Source organism: Pogona vitticeps, chromosome 3 (genome assembly GCF_051106095.1).
Source record: "Pogona vitticeps strain Pit_001003342236 chromosome 3, PviZW2.1, whole genome shotgun sequence".
Classification (NCBI taxonomy): Eukaryota; Metazoa; Chordata; class Lepidosauria; order Squamata; family Agamidae; genus Pogona; species Pogona vitticeps.
In genome coordinates, this window is record NC_135785.1 from 246,680,232 (window position 1) to 246,698,184 (window position 17,953).

At 40.5% G+C, this 17,953-nt stretch overlaps 1 protein-coding gene across 6 annotated transcripts in view; it reads right to left on the reverse strand.

Moving 5' to 3' along the window:
* GRIA4 (glutamate ionotropic receptor AMPA type subunit 4) overlaps positions 1 to 17,953 on the reverse strand; it is a 295,426-nt gene that overhangs the window by 86,915 nt on the left and 190,558 nt on the right. For all 6 annotated transcript variants that reach the window (XM_078390085.1, XM_020805165.3, XM_020805166.3 and 3 more), the window contains one exon: positions 7,433 to 7,617. In XM_078390085.1, the coding sequence (XP_078246211.1) occupies positions 7,433 to 7,617 (185 nt within the window). The remainder of the gene's footprint in view (positions 1 to 7,432; positions 7,618 to 17,953) is intronic.

The window sequence follows — 17,953 nt, forward strand, 5'->3', positions numbered from 1 at the left end:
TGTGGAAACTGCCTAGACAATACATGGGCCAAGATTGCTGGTATAAAATATTGGCCAGCAGATATGTCTAGAATCCTCCTCCTTCAGATTCCTTGCTGAGAATCTAGGGAAAATATTGTACAAAATGGTCCTCATACCCCTTTGTATTTATTCAGCACACTTTTAAACTGCCCTCTAACGAAAGTTCTTCGAGTACCTCTCCCTATCTCAATTGTTGTCCACACATGTTTACTTTAGAAACATTACTCTTTTTGAATATTTTATTTATTTATTTATTTATTTATTTATTTATTTATTTATTTATTTATTTATTTATTTATTTATTTATTTATTTATTTATTTATTTATTTTGCCATGATTCACTAGAAAGGGCATTAAGTTGCACTCTGGGATGGATGGAGAAATCATCTTTATACATTTTCCAACTATAAACATTCATATACAGTGGTGCCCTGCATAGCGAGGTTAATCCGTTCCGGATTAACCCTCGCTATGCGAAATCGTCACTAAACGGGTAGGGGAAATGTATTGAAACGCATTAAACTTCGTTTAATGCGTTCCAATACCTTTGTTACTTACCCGTTCAGCGAGGATTCCAGTTGCCGGCAGCCATTTTCGCGCCTTCGCTAAGCGAGGGCAGGGCGCGAAAACGGCTGCCAGCAGCCATTTCTGGGCTTCCGGTGGCCATTTTGGAACCGCCGATCAGCTGTTCGGCGGCTCCAAAATGGCCGCCGCAATACCCGATCTTCGCAATGCGGGTTTTCCCCATTGCGACGATCGGGGATGTTTCCGTATAGCGATCCCTTTTTCGGGATCGCTATACGGAAACATCGCTATACGGTGCACTCGTTAAGCGAGGCACCACTGTAATGATGCTACCGATCAGATTTCTTTCCAGGAAACCTCTCTCTCTCTCTCTCTCTGTAAAACAAAACACCACATATTTGTACCAATTGGATGAAACTTTCAAAAGTCATTTCCACTTAATATTTTTTCAATACAAGCTATGAGAGTTCTTTCCTTTATGCCTGTGCCCATGCAGATGAAATAAAAGGTCAGCTAAGTAATTATTGATAATTTTGTGTGTAGATACATTCAGAGGGAAGTGTGGTAGTTAATTAATTTATAGCTGCTACAATGTTATCTATGTAGTTAATTTACAACGAAGGAAGTCCATTTTCAAGCACCAGAAGGCCATACCCGAAGAGCAGAGATTTACAAGACTATTAAGCACAATTTAGTTCTCACAAGCGAAGGAAGGAGCTTTGGAAATGGATCTGAGAAAAAGTAATTTTCCGCAAAGCACTTTGAAATTCAGGAGTACAAAATTGTAATTTTAGTAAGGCTGAGCAGCTGAAAATGCATCTTTTAAAGTGTGGCACAAGTCATATCACAATGTGGGGAAATTGCTAAAGCATCATATCATCCTGAGAGATCATAACCCAATGAATTCCTCTCCTCCTAAGAGTTGGCAACAGATGGCCACTAAAAGCAAAGCAAACCAAACCAAATCTTGGGCAGTAGTATATTTCATGCTAGAATCAACATTTATTTATTTATTTATTTATTTATTTATTTATTTATTTATTTATTTATTTATTTATTTATTTATTTATTGGACTTATATACCACCCCATAGTGCTACAAGCACTCTCCGGGCGGTTTACAATTTTTAATTATACAGGCTACACATTGCCCCCCCCAGCAAGCTGGGTACTCATTTTACCGACCTCGGAAGGATGGAAGGCTGAGTCAACCTTGAGCCGGCTACCTGGGATTTGAACCCCAGGTCGTGAGCACAGTTTTAGCTGCAGTACAGCGTTTGGCCCCATCAAGCAAACATAACTAGTGCTTTTCCAAGAGTACTGATATTTGTGATTATTTTTGCATTCCTTTAAAGCACTAGTTCCTATCTTTGGGTCCACAGATGCTCTTGGACTGCAACTCCCAGAAGCTTTCACCACTAGTTGTGCTGGCCAGAATTTCTGGTAGTCCAAGAACATCAGGAACCACTGATGTAAAGCATCTCTTCCATTTAGCCCATATCCTTCCTCAGTTGAAGGTATTCACTCTCCAGTCTCTATTCAGATAGAGACAGATTTGTTTGCTTTCAAGTGGTGTTGTGTGATTGTTTTGGTGGCAAGATGATTTCATCAAACTGTCTACATAATTCCTGGCTAGAACTATAGAATTTTTTTGTCTTTGTTTTTGTACAGAACATGAAGGTACAGAACATGAAGTTTAAAGTGAAATGGTGCTGAAGCAGCAAGAGAGTAGTGCAGAAAGACTGCATGCACTGGAGAGACATAAACAGATGACAACAGTTAAGTAAACTCATCAAGGAATCGTGAAGGACAGTGATTTGTTTACATGGATACTTCACTCAACAACTTAATGAGATCTGGCAGAAACTTCGTTTGGCATGTGTAATATTATGGACAAACTTTAACTCTTAATGGGACCTGTTTTGGTAATCTGTGGGACTGTTTCCTAAGTTGGAAATTTTAAGAAGAATTTTGGAATAGGAGATTACTGGAATCCTGCCTGCTTGTGCATTGTTTTTTTTTTTCAACAGCTGCATTCAATATATTGTTTGCACGTATTTATTATTTATATTAACCTTTGTAGACTCTTTCTGTAAATATACTTTACAGTTATTTTTGTGCTATTCCTTGTACTGTAATGGCTATTGCTGTATGCACTGGGGACCACTTCTATCCTTTTTGCCATTTATTCCACTTCAGACATGCTGGTTGGCCAAAATTAAGCATAGAGATAACTCAAGCCCTCCCAACATTCTTTTCATGTTTAAGAGCTCTATGTTTTATTTAGCTGCTACATATTCCACTTCTGTTCATACACCTTACCTACTGTGATCTCTTTCCTACTTGTTTCAAGAATCCAGATGAGAAAACTAATTCAGATGAATGGCTCTGGTACATTTTTTGATAGTCTACCAAGCTTTGTTTGCATCAGGTATAGGCAACTTCCAGAGGTCTACAAGTGCTTACCTCTGCATTTGAAGGTTGCTACCACCCCAGTTGCTACCACCCCACTCTAGAACCATTTTTCTTTAATAAGCATCTTTTTTTAAATTGAAAAAGGTCCCTCACCCCCCCTCTAGAATTTATGACGTTTTTACAACACTTCCAAAACATGGCAAAATTGTTTCCTATGCCACAAGAGGGCAACCTACCTGATCATTTTAAACCAACTTTTTTTACAATTTGGGAATTGGCGGTGGTGGGTGATCTTGGGTGCTGTAAGTAGCCTGTTGGTCACACAGCCTATACCTGGCTTTCAGGCATGACTGTCCAAGGCTTCAGATCTTAGTTCAGAATGGGAATTATTATTGTCAGAGATTACATGACAATAGCAGGATTTAATCTACAGAGCCTTCTTGGGGCATCATGAGAAATCAATGGTTCCCAACCTCGGGTCCCCAGATGATTTTGGACAAAAGCTCCAGGAAGCTTTCACCACTAGATGTGCTGGCCAGGATTTCTGGGAGTTGCCATCCAAGAATATCTTGGGACCCAAGGTGAGGAACATTGCTTGCTTGGTTTAGCAGCCTATGGTTGGACAACAAAATCAGGCTCCTGGTTGCAGACAGTCAAGCAATCTAATTTCATTCATTCCCTTAAGTTCTCTCTGAGGACCCAGCTCCTGTACTAAAGACATCTGTGACAGTTGAAGATTCATAAGGCATTATCATGTTTCCAATTCTCTTGCCACTGGTTGGTGACAGAATAGGTCAGGGAACAACAGTGCGCTCGTTCTTTAGGGTCTCTGGCCACATTTGACAAGCATCTGAACAAAACATACTCTTAAAGCTTCTTTTTGTTAATCCTTTCATTGCAAAGCAAAGCAAAGCAGGCTGCTTATATACCATTCTATAGTGCTTCAAGCACTCTCTGGCCGCTTTACAAGTTAATTATGCAGGCTACACATTGCCCTCCCACGAGCTGGATACTCATTTTACCAACCTCGGAAGGATAGAAGGCTGAGTCAACCTTGAGCCGGCTACCTGGGATTTGAACCCCAGGTCGTGAGCACAGTTTTAGGTGCAGTACAGCAGTTTAACCAATGCGCCACGAGGGTCTTTTACAACAGTCTTGAATAAAAGTACTTATTGCTGTGGCTGCTCTTTCTATACAGACACCTTGCAATGTGTTTCTCTTGTTAGTTACAGATAAAAGTCTTTGTCATTTTTTAAAACGGTATATATTTTTTCCTTTGCAAGGTTGTGGCAGAGCTATACAGCTAGACTGGAGAGTAATAACTAGACGATGAGAAGGTGGACAGAGAAGTGTCCTAGTTGTCAGACAATGAAGAACTGAAAAGGGTCTGTAAATGCACCAGTAGTACGAGTGACAGTTTTCTAGCTGCTTTCCCTGTGTCTTTGCAGCCAACTAGGCAGGACAGGTGAAGCAATGGAACAAATTGGGATTAAACAAAATTTTAGAGTTAAAATGCAATGGCAAGTCACACTTAACATAAGATGAGATTCAATAAGCCAACTGCAAAACATGGTTTCAGATTGCACTCAATTCTTTGGACAATTTTTAATGTATAGACAAGCTACAGTTAAGGTAAACAAACCATGGTTTAGAAAAACTGACCAGTGAATTTTAATTACCAATGGAAGCATAACTATATAGTTATATCCAAGGATTCAAATATCTTTGGGATTTAGCGCACATATCACAGTGAAAACATGACAGGAAAATTTAATATAACTCAATACCTACAAAGACTATTTTATGCTTACTCCTAGAAAACCCTTTTTCTTATTCTTTTAACATTAACTGTAAATTAACTGTAATTTCTTTATGTTTGTTTGTGTGTGAGCTAAAGAACGATTTGATTACAATGTGTAAAGTTGTTTTCTCAAAACACATCCTGATGCAGAAACAAAGGGGTACGGAGAAATAATATCCCTAGTGGCATCATTTTTGTCCCTGCAGTTCTGTAGAAACTGGAAGACAATAACATTTTGTCACTGATTACAACTCACAGCATTTTAGGTTTTCATGCAATAAAGCGTGTTAAAACTCTCATGCCCAAAGACAACAACCTACCAAAATAATGTCAAATACCACTAGATGGCAGTCTTTTGCTGTGATTCACAAGTGGAGCAGGCTTTCCAGCTCTTAAACAAAAATGACATTTCACATCCCCATTTCTTTTTTAACTCATACAGACCTTTTCTGTCAGCAAAGATTGGATACATATGATTTATGACCTTGTGAATTATTGTAAGGATTTCTGAATGCAGATTGGTTTGCACTTTGATTCCACTTTATTTATTTAATGCATCCAGATACTGTACTGCCCTTCATCCCATCAGGATTTTAGGACAATGTACAATTATGCATACGTAGCACTTGATTGCTCTACAGTCAATTATCACGCTTTTACTGACTGGCAAATGACTGTGTGGACTGTCTCCATGGAACAGCATTCACTTGAAGTGATGGGAAGAGATACAATAATTTCCATCCATAAAGATGCATTCATGCATGCAAGCCTTCACTTGATGTTATCAAGTGATGAACATTCATGTGTGATCCATGCCCCCAAATGGATGCTGAACAATTCAGAAGGCCAAGATCAGTGCTATAGATACATAGAAACCTACATCCATGTTTGCCCTAGCAAATGATTCATTGATCTCTGATAACAGTGATGAGAAGACCTCCAGCTTAGAGCTGAAGATACAGAGCACACTGTTGTCACACGTTTGCTCAGCTCCAGATCTCAGACCCCACCTCCGTCAACTTGACAGCTCCAAGACAGAGAGGCAGGAAGTGCAGCTACGGCATTCCAAACAACCTGAATTACGAAAAGGATCAACCTGGCCCAAGAAGAGAAGGTTGGGGCTCACCCTTTGAGTTGTGTCTAAAGTACTCTAAGTATAAATAGAAAGCAAGCCCCCGTTGCATGCTGTACCTTTCTGAGATGGGGAGGGATGCAGAGCATTCCTTCTAACATCTCAAAAATGCATGGCACAGAATCAAGGATAAAATTTGCAATTCCATGCATACCTAACTAGAAATCTGCTCTATTTATGTAAGTAGTAAAAATGTGTCTGGCTGTATAGCTTGATGAGTTAGGGGTTAAGAGATCAGTTCCCCATTGTGCATGCCAAGAGAAGACGCAGCCTGTATAGCCTTGGCCAAGCTGCACATTATTTAATGCGAAGAAAGCAAAATAGCAGAAATAACATTTAGTGCAAGGTAACGCTTTAATGCAAGTAACGTAAATTGCACAACACAATTATTGCTATTGCTATGTTGTATGGCAGCCTGAGACAACTCTTCTTTTAAACAGTGGGCCAGTGCTTTTCTGCTTAATTTATCTGTGTAGCTTGCTTCTCAGAAGGAACAAACACCAATTCTGTGGAGAAACTGCTTGCATAAATTACAACCCATTCTCAATTGAGAATTCTCCCTTGCCAAACTAAATAAGTGGGTCACAAAAGAGGTGACTACGGTCAAATGACAATGTTGTCGACTGATTTTTTTTTAAAAAGTTCAGTTGTGATAGTTTCAGATGTATTTATCTAAAACCAGTCCAGACTCAATCTGTAACAGAGGTCTTTTCAAAGGAAAACAGCTGCACAGTTGAATAAATGGTAGAATGTAGTTCATCACATAGATGTACACTCCTCAAAAGACTGTTCCTCAGACACCCTGTCACTCAGTCAAGCTTCAGTATTAGAAATGAGCTGGAATGGGAAGAAAACATGGGGTGATAGTCTGGGAGAAAACTTTCAGAGAGATATATAGAGGATGAGTGGAATATTCAGCTCCTCTCATCATACAGTGCAGGAGTAGGCGATACCTTTAAAGATCACTTTAAAAAAATTATACAACCTGCTAGCTTTCATGAATCAATACCCACTTCTGCAGACATTTGTTCATGACTGAAGAAGTGGGCACTGATCCATGAAAGCTAGCAGATTGTGTGACTTTTGTTTGAGTGGTCTATAAAGGTATTGTATAAGGACCTTACGGCTCTCTGGTATTGTACAATGACCAAACAACTCTCTTCTATTTCAGTGGAATCATTCTAATAAGTTCATTTCTTCAGCTGTAAGAGCTGTGGCCCTGTTATACACAGGATTGGGACACACATGTGTTTAAACCAGTTACAATACTTTGGTCTTAACATACCAACAAAACTTGCTGCTTCTATCAGTTTTCCCTATTAGATGTAAAAGACTTTTAATAAGAATTTCACATCCATGGGCAAGTGCAGCTAGCAGTGGAGATTAAATATTGGACTATGCATACAAAAGAAGAAGGAGAAAAAGATGCTGTGGAAATTCACAGTTTCAACTGGCAGGCAAGAAGAAAGGCAAGGACGAGAGGCCACTCTTCTGGAGATACGTTACTGTGTTTACAATGACATTAAGAATAGGCATTACCTGTTCTAAGAGATTCTGAAGCCTCTCTATTTCACAATCTATCACAAATTTCTTTTCCTGCCTTCGGTCCAAGTCTTCTAAAAGCTGCCTGTAGCTTGCATCATTAAAATTCTCCACACAAATGGCGCTGACTTGCCAGCTTTTTTCTCCCGCTGTTTCCATAATAGCTTGAAGTATTGAGTAACCTGAAAGAAAAGGACACAGTACACTAATGACACAGGTCTTGCATTTTTGTGTGTGTGAATCATGAGAGTATTTAATCAATATAAAGTTATCTATGGAGTTGGTGAGGAGTTAAGGTTTACAGTTATTTATTGTGCTTTCCCATGGTTGACAACCATTTAAAGACATTTTTAGGTGTAGAACCCAGACAAAGCTAGGCATGTGCAACTGAGGACATGACCATATGTTGAATTAAATTGGGAGCTGGTTTGGATTTTTCAGTAACGATGTAATGCAATGTCGTTTTTTTTGTTGGTGTATGTGTTCCCTTGAAAACTGCACCTCCATGTTTTGCCTCTGTGTAGATGGGGAGGGGGAGTGTCTCCCAGGCTTCCACTCAGTGAACGTGTCTCTCAGGTCAGGAGGAGGATGGAGAGATGATAGTGGTTCCTCCTCACTCTGAAAACCAGCCACCTTGTTTCCCCCAACCACCGGGAACTTCACAGAGCTGGGGAGGAGGGCACAGTCCATGTTCCAGTGAGGGGGACTCTCCAGGAAGTGAAATCCTCTTCAGTGAGTGATGTCAGCTTTTTTCTGCAGATCCAACACACTGGATGTAACACAATTCTAGCCTCAAAAATTCAAGAAATAATAAAAAGTGCCTAACAAAACATGCAGTTCAAACAAAAGCTAAGGTAATGAAGTTGTGAGTTTTAAATGTCCTTGTGCAATGCCTTGTGCATTTACACAATCAGGATCAAGTACTGGATTTTACATTTCCATAAGGACAAAAATCTGGTTTATTAAGTAAATAGTTTACAAGATGCACACTTTAAACTCTATTGTTCTGGATAAAACTCTTTATCACTCTGCACAGTACGTACTGCTTCTGTGTACAGAATCTGGAGTGACATCAAGGCAGCATTATGAATCAGCTTATTACCAATTTCAGTTGTTTATACATTGTTTGGCAAATTAAGATCTTCACCCCCCAGTATATTCACATGCAAGCACACATCTGTTCAACTGTATTCTCAGCAAATGTTCAATCCATATTGTATCTTATGTATAAACATTCAAAAGATTAGTCATTATTACTATTACACACATTCATGACACACATCATTATTAATTTAAAAACCACAAGTAAACAGGGATTACACTTCTCTAGCTTAGAGGGAGTTTCTCAGCTTTAATTAATTAATGTTTGTAAAGGCTTTTGAGATACATGAATAGAAAGCCTATGAAGTAATTCTTCTTGTTCTTAGATGTAGTTAAAGTAGTTTTAATACTAACATTGGCATTACCCTATCCCCATGTCCATTTCAAGTCAATTTCAATCAAAGGGAACTATTTTACTTTTAAAAATCATTATTTACTTGTTTCTTTACTAACTTAATCACACCAGGCAACCTCTGAACTCCACTAATATTAGGCTGTTCCATCTAACACTGACAAGGTCTAATTGATGGCAGGGTGACTAGTCTGTAGTTCCTTGATTCCCACTTTTTGAAGATAGGCACAATCATCTGGCACTTCACCCATCCTCTGCGATTTCAAGAAAATAATAGTGGTTCTGAGAGTTCTTCATTTAGTTCCTTCAATAGTCTTAGATGCACTTCATCTGGCCATAGAGATAGGAACTTGCTCTAAGTAATAAGGTATCCCTTGACTTTTTCCAAATATAGATTCCTTGGCATAATACAAAATCTATGTTTCAGTAGTCAAGTTTAATTTTTAACCTGAAGTCAGTTTTCTTCTTCCTCTTTTCTTCTTCACCTTGGAAATAATGATTATTTTTTTAAAATTACTGCAGAATTAGTCAACTCTTTCTGTGGCTATATACTCCCTTTTGTTAAACTTGTCTGTAATTATCTTTTCAAATGATGCCCAGATCATTTTCCAAATAATATATTCTTAACCTCATTTCCCATTCATATCCATATATTTCTGAGTAGAACCATATCAGGACTTTATACACATTCATGACTCTTTGATGATATTAACTTTGATGTGATCTTTGATAGCAAACCCGTCAATATTTGCTAAATGCTGTTTCCTGGCACAGATTTCCTCAGACTCAGTGATAATAATTGAGAAAAATCAATTGGCCTTCTTTTCCACAGGAACCTAGACTACTATTACCAAATGATGGGAAGTACTGTAGAACATTGGAAGATATGGAACAGTCATTTGATCCAGAAGAGTTTTTTCATTTTTATGCTACAGTTGCTTTATGCTTTTATGTCTCTCTGAGTAGAGGCTCCTGAACTATGGAGCAACGTGATCTGACCCATCATAGGAGGACTTCCAACTTGTCACATTAATGAGTAGGAATTGGGGTGATTGTGACCACTATATATTTGGTAACACTATTCCCAGTTCCTGTCTCAATTAGGGACAAAATACACATGGCATTGGCAATGTAATTCATACTTAAGTGCAAGGTTTTTCATCCATAAATTGCAAATGTGGGACCCAATCCAGACTGACCTTTAACTCTTTGTTTACAAGTCTTAGGTCATCCCCTATTTAACAACAGAAAGAAGTTCCTGTCTGTTCCGGTCAGATGTCCTGCTCTATTTCTTATGGACTGTGAATAAGTTCCTGCTTATGCCAACTGAAATTCCTCCTTCCCATTTCTCCCAATATACACACACAGCAGGAAGAGGACATTCCATGCCACACGGTGGCAATTAATGAAAAGAAGATGCTTTGTACTTAGGGCAAACAATGTGATTAATGTAATACATACAGTCTGTAGAAAGGGACTAGGCAAATTCTAGGAAGACATGAGTGCCACTAACCATAAATCAAAAGAGTGCTCCAGAAACCACACATGCAAAGCATGAGTGCCTACACTGAAGCTAGATGAGCCAAGGGCATCTCTGTAGGTAGTCCTACTGACTTTAATAATAGTAAATAATAATGTGCCATCAAGTCAATTTTGAATCATGACAACCCTTTTCAGGGTTTTCTAGGTAAAGACTACTCAAAACATTCTCTTCTTCTGTGTGTGGGAGGGAGGCGTGCCCTAGGATTGTGCAGCTTTTTTCATGGCTGTAAGAATTCTTAATGTTTGCAATAATAATAATAATAATCTTAGAGCTGCAGAATTGGAAAAGACTGCATGGATCACTGAGTTCAGCCCCTAGCAAGGAAGAGCAGAAGGAAGGGGGTGGACTGATGTATTTTTTTTGGGGGGGGGGGAAATGCCTTTGGATCCAGGGCATCTGTTCTTGCTCCTCCCCTACAATAACATATTTATTTTATTTGTTTATTTAACATATTTTACCTTGCCTTTCTCCTAAAAAGGATCCAAAGTGAATCACATCATTAGAAATAAACTATATTAAAAGCCAAAACTATAAGTTATTTGAATATTTAAAAAATTAAATAGACATCATATTAAAAATGATAGATAAAAGCATTACTATAATAGATTTTAAAAGCAACTAAAGTACAGACAATCTCATTTTAATAAAACCCTTTTAGACAGTCAGTTAGTAAGGGAAAGCTTGCCTGAAGAAGAAGGTTGTTGCCTGTCTGTGGAAGGACAGCAAAGATGAAGCCAGGGGAGGGAGTTCCAGAGCCACAACAGAGAAGCCCGTCTCCTGTATTACCACCAAATGCACCTATAAAGACGACTGAAAACTGTTCTCAGCAATTGGAGAACCATCAGGGACACCTATCGTTCAACCAGACATAGCAGGACCCCAGCCTTGAAGCACTCCTCGCCACTAGGTGGGGTGGTGGCTACAGATGGGGACGACTCACCATTTTGGCAAGTCATCCTGCTACGTGAGTAATCAAGGATTGACGATTCATGAAGCACAAAGTTGCCCCCATGAAGCAACAAATAATGAAGTTATTAAAAAACGCACACATGCCGCCGCCCCTTTGGAGATGCAGCTTCCCTACCCTAAATGAAGACACAGCCACCATATTTGCAAAGGGCAGCCAGTCTCCCTTTTTACATGCCGTGGCTGGGAGGCCAGAAGGAGACCTTGGCAGCAGCAATTAGGGTAAAGGGGTGTTGGTGGGCTAAGGTAGGGAGGGGAAGGGGTGGGGTGTAGGCTGTCAGGATGGGTGGCTGGGGTGTGGTGGCTGCCTATTGGCTGATGATCAGCTAATTGGCAGCCAGTAGGCAGAATTATTGAGTTGTTGGTTTTTTTTTTTTTTGGTATTATGAAGAATGAATAAAAATGGGCAAATATTCATCCCTTTGTATTCATGAGGGTCTCTGGAACCTACAAATATGAAGGGATGAATTTCTAAGGAATCGGCTATTTTCATCGAAAAAGCCGATCCATTTTTATATTCATCCCCATCTCTAGTGGTGGCATCTCAGTTTTAGAGATATTTCATTTGTACAGAGTATGCTAGGTAAAGGGAGTGCTACCACATTAACATGCAACACGTTTTAATTCTGAAGTCTTACATCTATTTAATTAATACTTCTGGTTCTCTCTATTAAAGGATTATAAAATAAGCTAACAAGAATGTCTTTCCCCAAAGCATACTAATACTTTGAGGAACTATCGCGCAATGTTAGTTTAGGTACTAGAGATGTGCCCAAACTACCAGTTCCATGGTTCATGCCAGTTCGTTTAATGGCCAAACTGGTATTTAGTGCTTCAAAGTCTTGCCTCTTCTGGCTGACGCCCACTCAGAGGCAGAGCCTGGAAGAGGCAGGGAAGTCAGGTTGCTACCCCTTTCCAGGTGAGTGACAACACTTAAAGTGGCAACACTTGTTCGGCTGAAAAATGAACTGGCATGAACCCCTGGACCAGTGGTTTATGCTGGTCTCTATTAGCGACCATTATGCTGGACAGTAACTTTAGAAATTGACTACAACAATAGAAGAAAAGTACATAATAATTTTATATTGCTTTTTACAGCTGCAAAGGCAAAGTAATACTACTACTTATTCCTCATCAGTAAGTGGGGAAGAATATAGTGACTTCTCTAATTTCTTGCTAAACAGAAAAGTGTATAACAAAATTAACAACAAAAATAATGAGTTAAATCCAAATTTTAATCCCAACCACAATAGACTCAAAGATTAAGGTAGTGAAGTCAGCAGTAATGCAATCTTCACTGAATGAGACTTAAGTACAACACTTAAATAAGGTCCATTTGTTCAACTGGTCTACTCTTCACAGATTGCTGCTTTGTCATGGTGAAGGGGCTTGAGTAATTCATAGAAGCTATGGGCTAATGCCGTGCGGGGACACCCAAGACGGACAGGACATAGTGGAGAGTTCTGACTAAACACGATCCACCTACACATGGACATCAACAGATGGGCAATACCAAAATCATATTGATTATATCCCCTGCAACCAAAGATGGAGAAGCTCTATACACTCAGCAAAACAAGACATGGAGCTGATTGTGCCTCTGATCATCAGCTTTTAATAGCAAAATTCAAGCTTAAACTGAAGAAAGTACGAAAAAACCACTGGGCCAGTCAGGTATAATCTAAACCAAATCCCTCATGAATACACAGTGGAAGTGAAGAATAGATTTAAGGAACTAGATTTGGTGGACAGAGTGCCTGAACAACTATGGATGGAGGCTCGTAACATTTGTACAGGAGGCAGCCAAAAAAAAAAAAAAAAAAAAAAAACACCATCCCAAAGAAAAGGAAATGCAAGAAAGCAAAGTTGCTGTCCAACGATGCCTTACAATAGCAGAGAAGAAAAGGGAAACAAAATGTAGTGGAGATAGGGAAAGTTACAGAAAATGGAATGCAGATTTCCAAAGAACAGCAAGGAGAGACAAGAGGGCCTTCTTAAATGAACAATGCAAAGAAATAGAGGAAAATAACAGAAAAGGAAAAACCAGAGATCTGTTCAGGAAAATTGGAGATATTAAAGGAAAATTTTGGGCAAAGATGTACATGATAAAGGACAAAAATGGTAGGGACCTTTCAGAAGCAGAAGACATCTAGAAGAGGGTCAAGAATACACAGAAGAATTATACCATAAAGATTTGGATGTCCCAGACAACCCAGATAGTGTGGTTGCTGACCTTGAGGCAGACATCCTGGTGAGTGAAGTCAAGTGGGCCTTAGAAAGCATGGCTAACAATGCCAGTGGAGGTGATGGCATTCCAGTAAAGCTATTTAAAATATCAAAAGATGACTCTGTTAAGGTGCTACACTCAGTATGCCAGCAAGTTTGGAAAACTCAGCAGTGGCCAGAGGATTGAAAAAGATCAGTCTACATCCCAATCCCAAAGAAGGGCAGTGTCAAAGAATGCTTCAACGACCATACAATTGCACTCATTTCACATGCTAGCAAGGTTATGCTCTAAATCCTACAAGGTAGGCTTCAGCAGTATGTGGACTGAGAACTCCCAGAAGTACAAGCTGGATTTCGAAGGGGCAGAGGAATTAGAGACCAAATTGCTAACATGTGCTGGATTATGGAGAAAGCCAGAGAGTTCCAGAAAAAAAAAATCTGCTTCTGCTTCATTGACTATGCAAAAGCCTTTGACTGTGTGGACCACAGCAAACTATGGCAAGTCCTTAAAGAAATGGGAGTGCCTGACCACTTTATCTATCTCCTGAGAAATCTATATGTGAAACAGGAAAGAACAGTTAGAACTGGATATGGAACAATTGGTTCAAAATTGGGAAAGGAGTACGACAAGGCTGTATATTGTCCCCCTGCTTATTTAACTTATATGCTTCATGAGAAAGGCTGGGCTGGAGGAATCCCAAACCGGAATTAAGATTGCCAGACGAAATATCAACAACCTCCAATATGCAGATGATACCACTCTGATGGCAGAAAGTGAGGAGGAATTAAGGAACCTTGTAATGAGGGTGAAAGAGAAGAGTGCAAAAAACGGTCTGAAGCTCAACATCAAAAAAACTAAGATCATGGCCACTGGTCCCATCACCTCGTGGGAAATAAAAGGGGAAGATATGGAGGCAGTGACAGATTTACTGTCTTGGGCTCCATGATCACTGCCGATGGTGACAGCAGCCACAAAGTTAAAAGACTCCTGCTTCTTGGGAGGAAAGCAATAACAAACCTAGACAGCATCTTAAAAAGCAGAGTCATCACCTTGCTGACAAAGGTCCGCATAGTCAAAGCTATGGTTTTTCCAGTAGTGATGTATGGAAGTGAGAGCTGGACCATAAAGAAGGCTGAATGCGAAAGAATTGATGCTTTTGAACTGTGGTGCTGGAGGAGACTCTTGAGAGTCCCCTGGACTGCAAGCAGAATAAACCTATTTGTTCTGAAGGAACTCAACCCTGAGTGCTCACTGGAAGGACAGATCCTGAAGCTGAGGCTCCAATACTTTGGCCATCTCATGAGAGGAGAAGGCTCCCTGGAAAAGACCCTAATGTTGGGAAAGTGTGAAGGCGAGAGGAGAAGGCGACGACAGAGGACGTTATGGTTGTATAGTATCATCGAAGCTACCAACACATGAATATGACCAAACTCCGAGAGGCAGTGGTAGACAGAGGGCCTGGCGTGCTCTAAGTTACGAAGCGTTGGACACAACTTAACGCCTAAACAACAACAACTCTAGTTGGGACTAACTACTGGAATAATGCAATAAAAGAAACACTAGAAAAGTGATGCAGAAGTCAGTTCTAACTGAGATGGGAGCCATCTCATTGAAACCATGGCTGGACAATTTGTCCATTTCTTTATGCTCACCCACACAAGAAAAACTTTAACATGAATTGGGCTTGATGGATCAAGATGCTGCAATTGCATTTTCATTTTGTAGAGTACTGGTTGAATATTTATTTACTATTCGAAGCAGAGTAATAAAAAGAGTGCCTATGAGCACAAGTGATGTGTCTGTACTCATTTCTGAGAGTCACAACTACAAATGATACTCAGCATGTAATTTGTCTGTTAATAATTTCTTTGATAAACAGAATATAGACATGGAAGTTGAACACCTTCTCCTTGTTGTATTTGTCTCACAAAAGAGGAAAACATAGATACCAGATTTTTATTTTTAAATTAAAAATCAGAAACAGATAATTTTTAGCAGAGAAATACTATTCTCTATACACTGGTTTTCTGTTTTAATTTTCTGTCTTTGAAACTGAATTTTGTTTTTGCTTCCATGACAGGAAGAAAGTACACATAATGGAGTACTATATATTCTATGTAGTTTGGCCCAAAGTAATTATAATTCATTAGGAAAGAAATTTCCAAAGGAATGGTTCCAAGCTAGAAGCAATGACTTCCAGATAGATCTGCTTGGTCTCTGTCCCCTCTTGACTATGCAGTATGCATTTTGAAATAGACAAGAAGTGAGGTAAACCAGAATACAGAATTCATCAGTGAGAAGTCTTATTCCCAGTAGTTTATACAACTCTCCATACCTTTCCACACTAACTGCTACAATGGCTACCTCACAGGGACTGCAAAAATCATTGAATTCCAGTTTGCTCTCCATGTGGTAACAGCAAACAGTAGTAGACACTTTAATCTTTGAACTGCAGAGCTAGAAGGGACCCTATAGATCATCAAGTCCAGTCCACTAAGGAGGCACAGTGGCAAATCAAACTCCCAACATCTGGCTCCACAACCAGAGATGAAACATTGTCCTTTTAAACATTCAGAATAACTCATTGCCATTTTCTAGCTGTACTTTACCAGCATCCTATAAGGCAGGTGAATATTCTTATCCCCATACTATCTATTTATTTCTTAGATTTATGTATCTCCCATTTAGTGCAGATGTGGTGGTGCAGTTGTAAGACCAGCAATTGTAAGATCGAATCCACGCGACTAGCAGTTTGAAAGCATATAAAAATGCAAGTATTTATTTATTTATTTATTTATTTATTTATTTATTTATTTATTTGATTTATATCCCGCTCATCTGGTAAATCTATACCACTCTGAGCGGCTAACAGGAACATAGATACAATTATAATAAAATAAATTAAAAATCAATTAACAGAAAATGACAAAAATCATAAATAATCGCAAATAATAAATAGATAAAGAAGAGAAAAATAAATTAAGTTAGATTAGGTGCTGGCAGGAGGGAAGGCCTTGACATAGAGCCATGTTTTTAGTTGAGTTTTGAATGTACCCAGCGTAGGGGCCGCGCGAATCTCAGGAGGGAGATTGTTCCAAAGGCGAGGAGCCACCGCCGAGAAGGCCCGGTTTCGTGTCTTCTCCCTCCGGGCCTCCCTCGGCGTCAGGCTCCTCAGCCTCACCTCCTGGGTCGCGCGGGTGGTCCGGGTAGAACTTGGTGGGTGAAGGCGTTCCGCCAAGTATCGAGGTCCCAAACCGTTTAGGGCCTTATAAGTGAGTATTAAAACTTTGAAGTCAATACGGAAACGAATGGGCAGCCAATGCAGTCTAGCCAGGATAGGAGAAATGTGGTGGAATTTTCTCCCTCCGGTAAGGAGTCTGGCTGCTGCATTCTGCACCATCTGGAGTTTCCGTATCAGCCTCAAAGGTAGCCCCACGTAGAGCGTGTTGCAGTGATCTAATCTTGAGATTACGAGCACGTGTACTAAGGTGGTGAGCGCCCCCGTGTCGAGATAGGGCCGCAGCCGGGCAATCCGCCAAAGGTGGAAAAAGGCGGAGCGGACAACCGACGCCACCTGTGTTTCCATGGTGAGCGTCAGGTCCAAATGTATGCCCAAGCTGCGGACCCCACTCACCGGAGCCAGGGTGGCCCCCCCAAACGAGAGAGAGCCAACCAAGCCACCAACCACGGGGGGGCCCACCCTCAGGACTTCCGTCTTGTCCGGGTTCAGCCGCAGGCCATTTTCCTGCATCCATTCCAGTACAGTCCCCAGGCAGCGCTGAAGGGACAGGACGGCATCACCTGCAGTTGGTAAAAAGGAGATGTAGAGCTGGGTGTCATCAGCATACTGATGACACAGCGCTCCACACCCCCTGATGACCCCCGCTAGCGGCCTCATATAGATGTTAAATAGCATTGGGGAGATAATCGACCCCTGTGGAACCCCACAGTTGGAGTTCCACGGGGCCGAGACACTCTCCCCAAGCTGAACTCTCTGGGGGCGGTCCTCCAAGAAGGAACGGAGCCAGGCTAACGCCAGGCCACCGATTCCCAACTCGGAGAGCCTCCCCAGGAGGATACCGTGGTCGACGGTATCAATGGCCGCCGAAATATTGAGGAGGACCAGCAGAGACGTTTTGCCCCTGTCGGCCTCCCTCAGCAGGTCATCATACAGGGCGACCAATGCCGTCTCTGTACCGTGACGCGGCCTGAAGCCCGACTGGAACGGATCCAGGCCATCTGTTTCATCCAGGAGTGCCTGAAGCTGGTCTGCCACCACCCTCTCCACCACTTTGCTCATGAAAGAAATATTGGCGACGGGCCTATAGT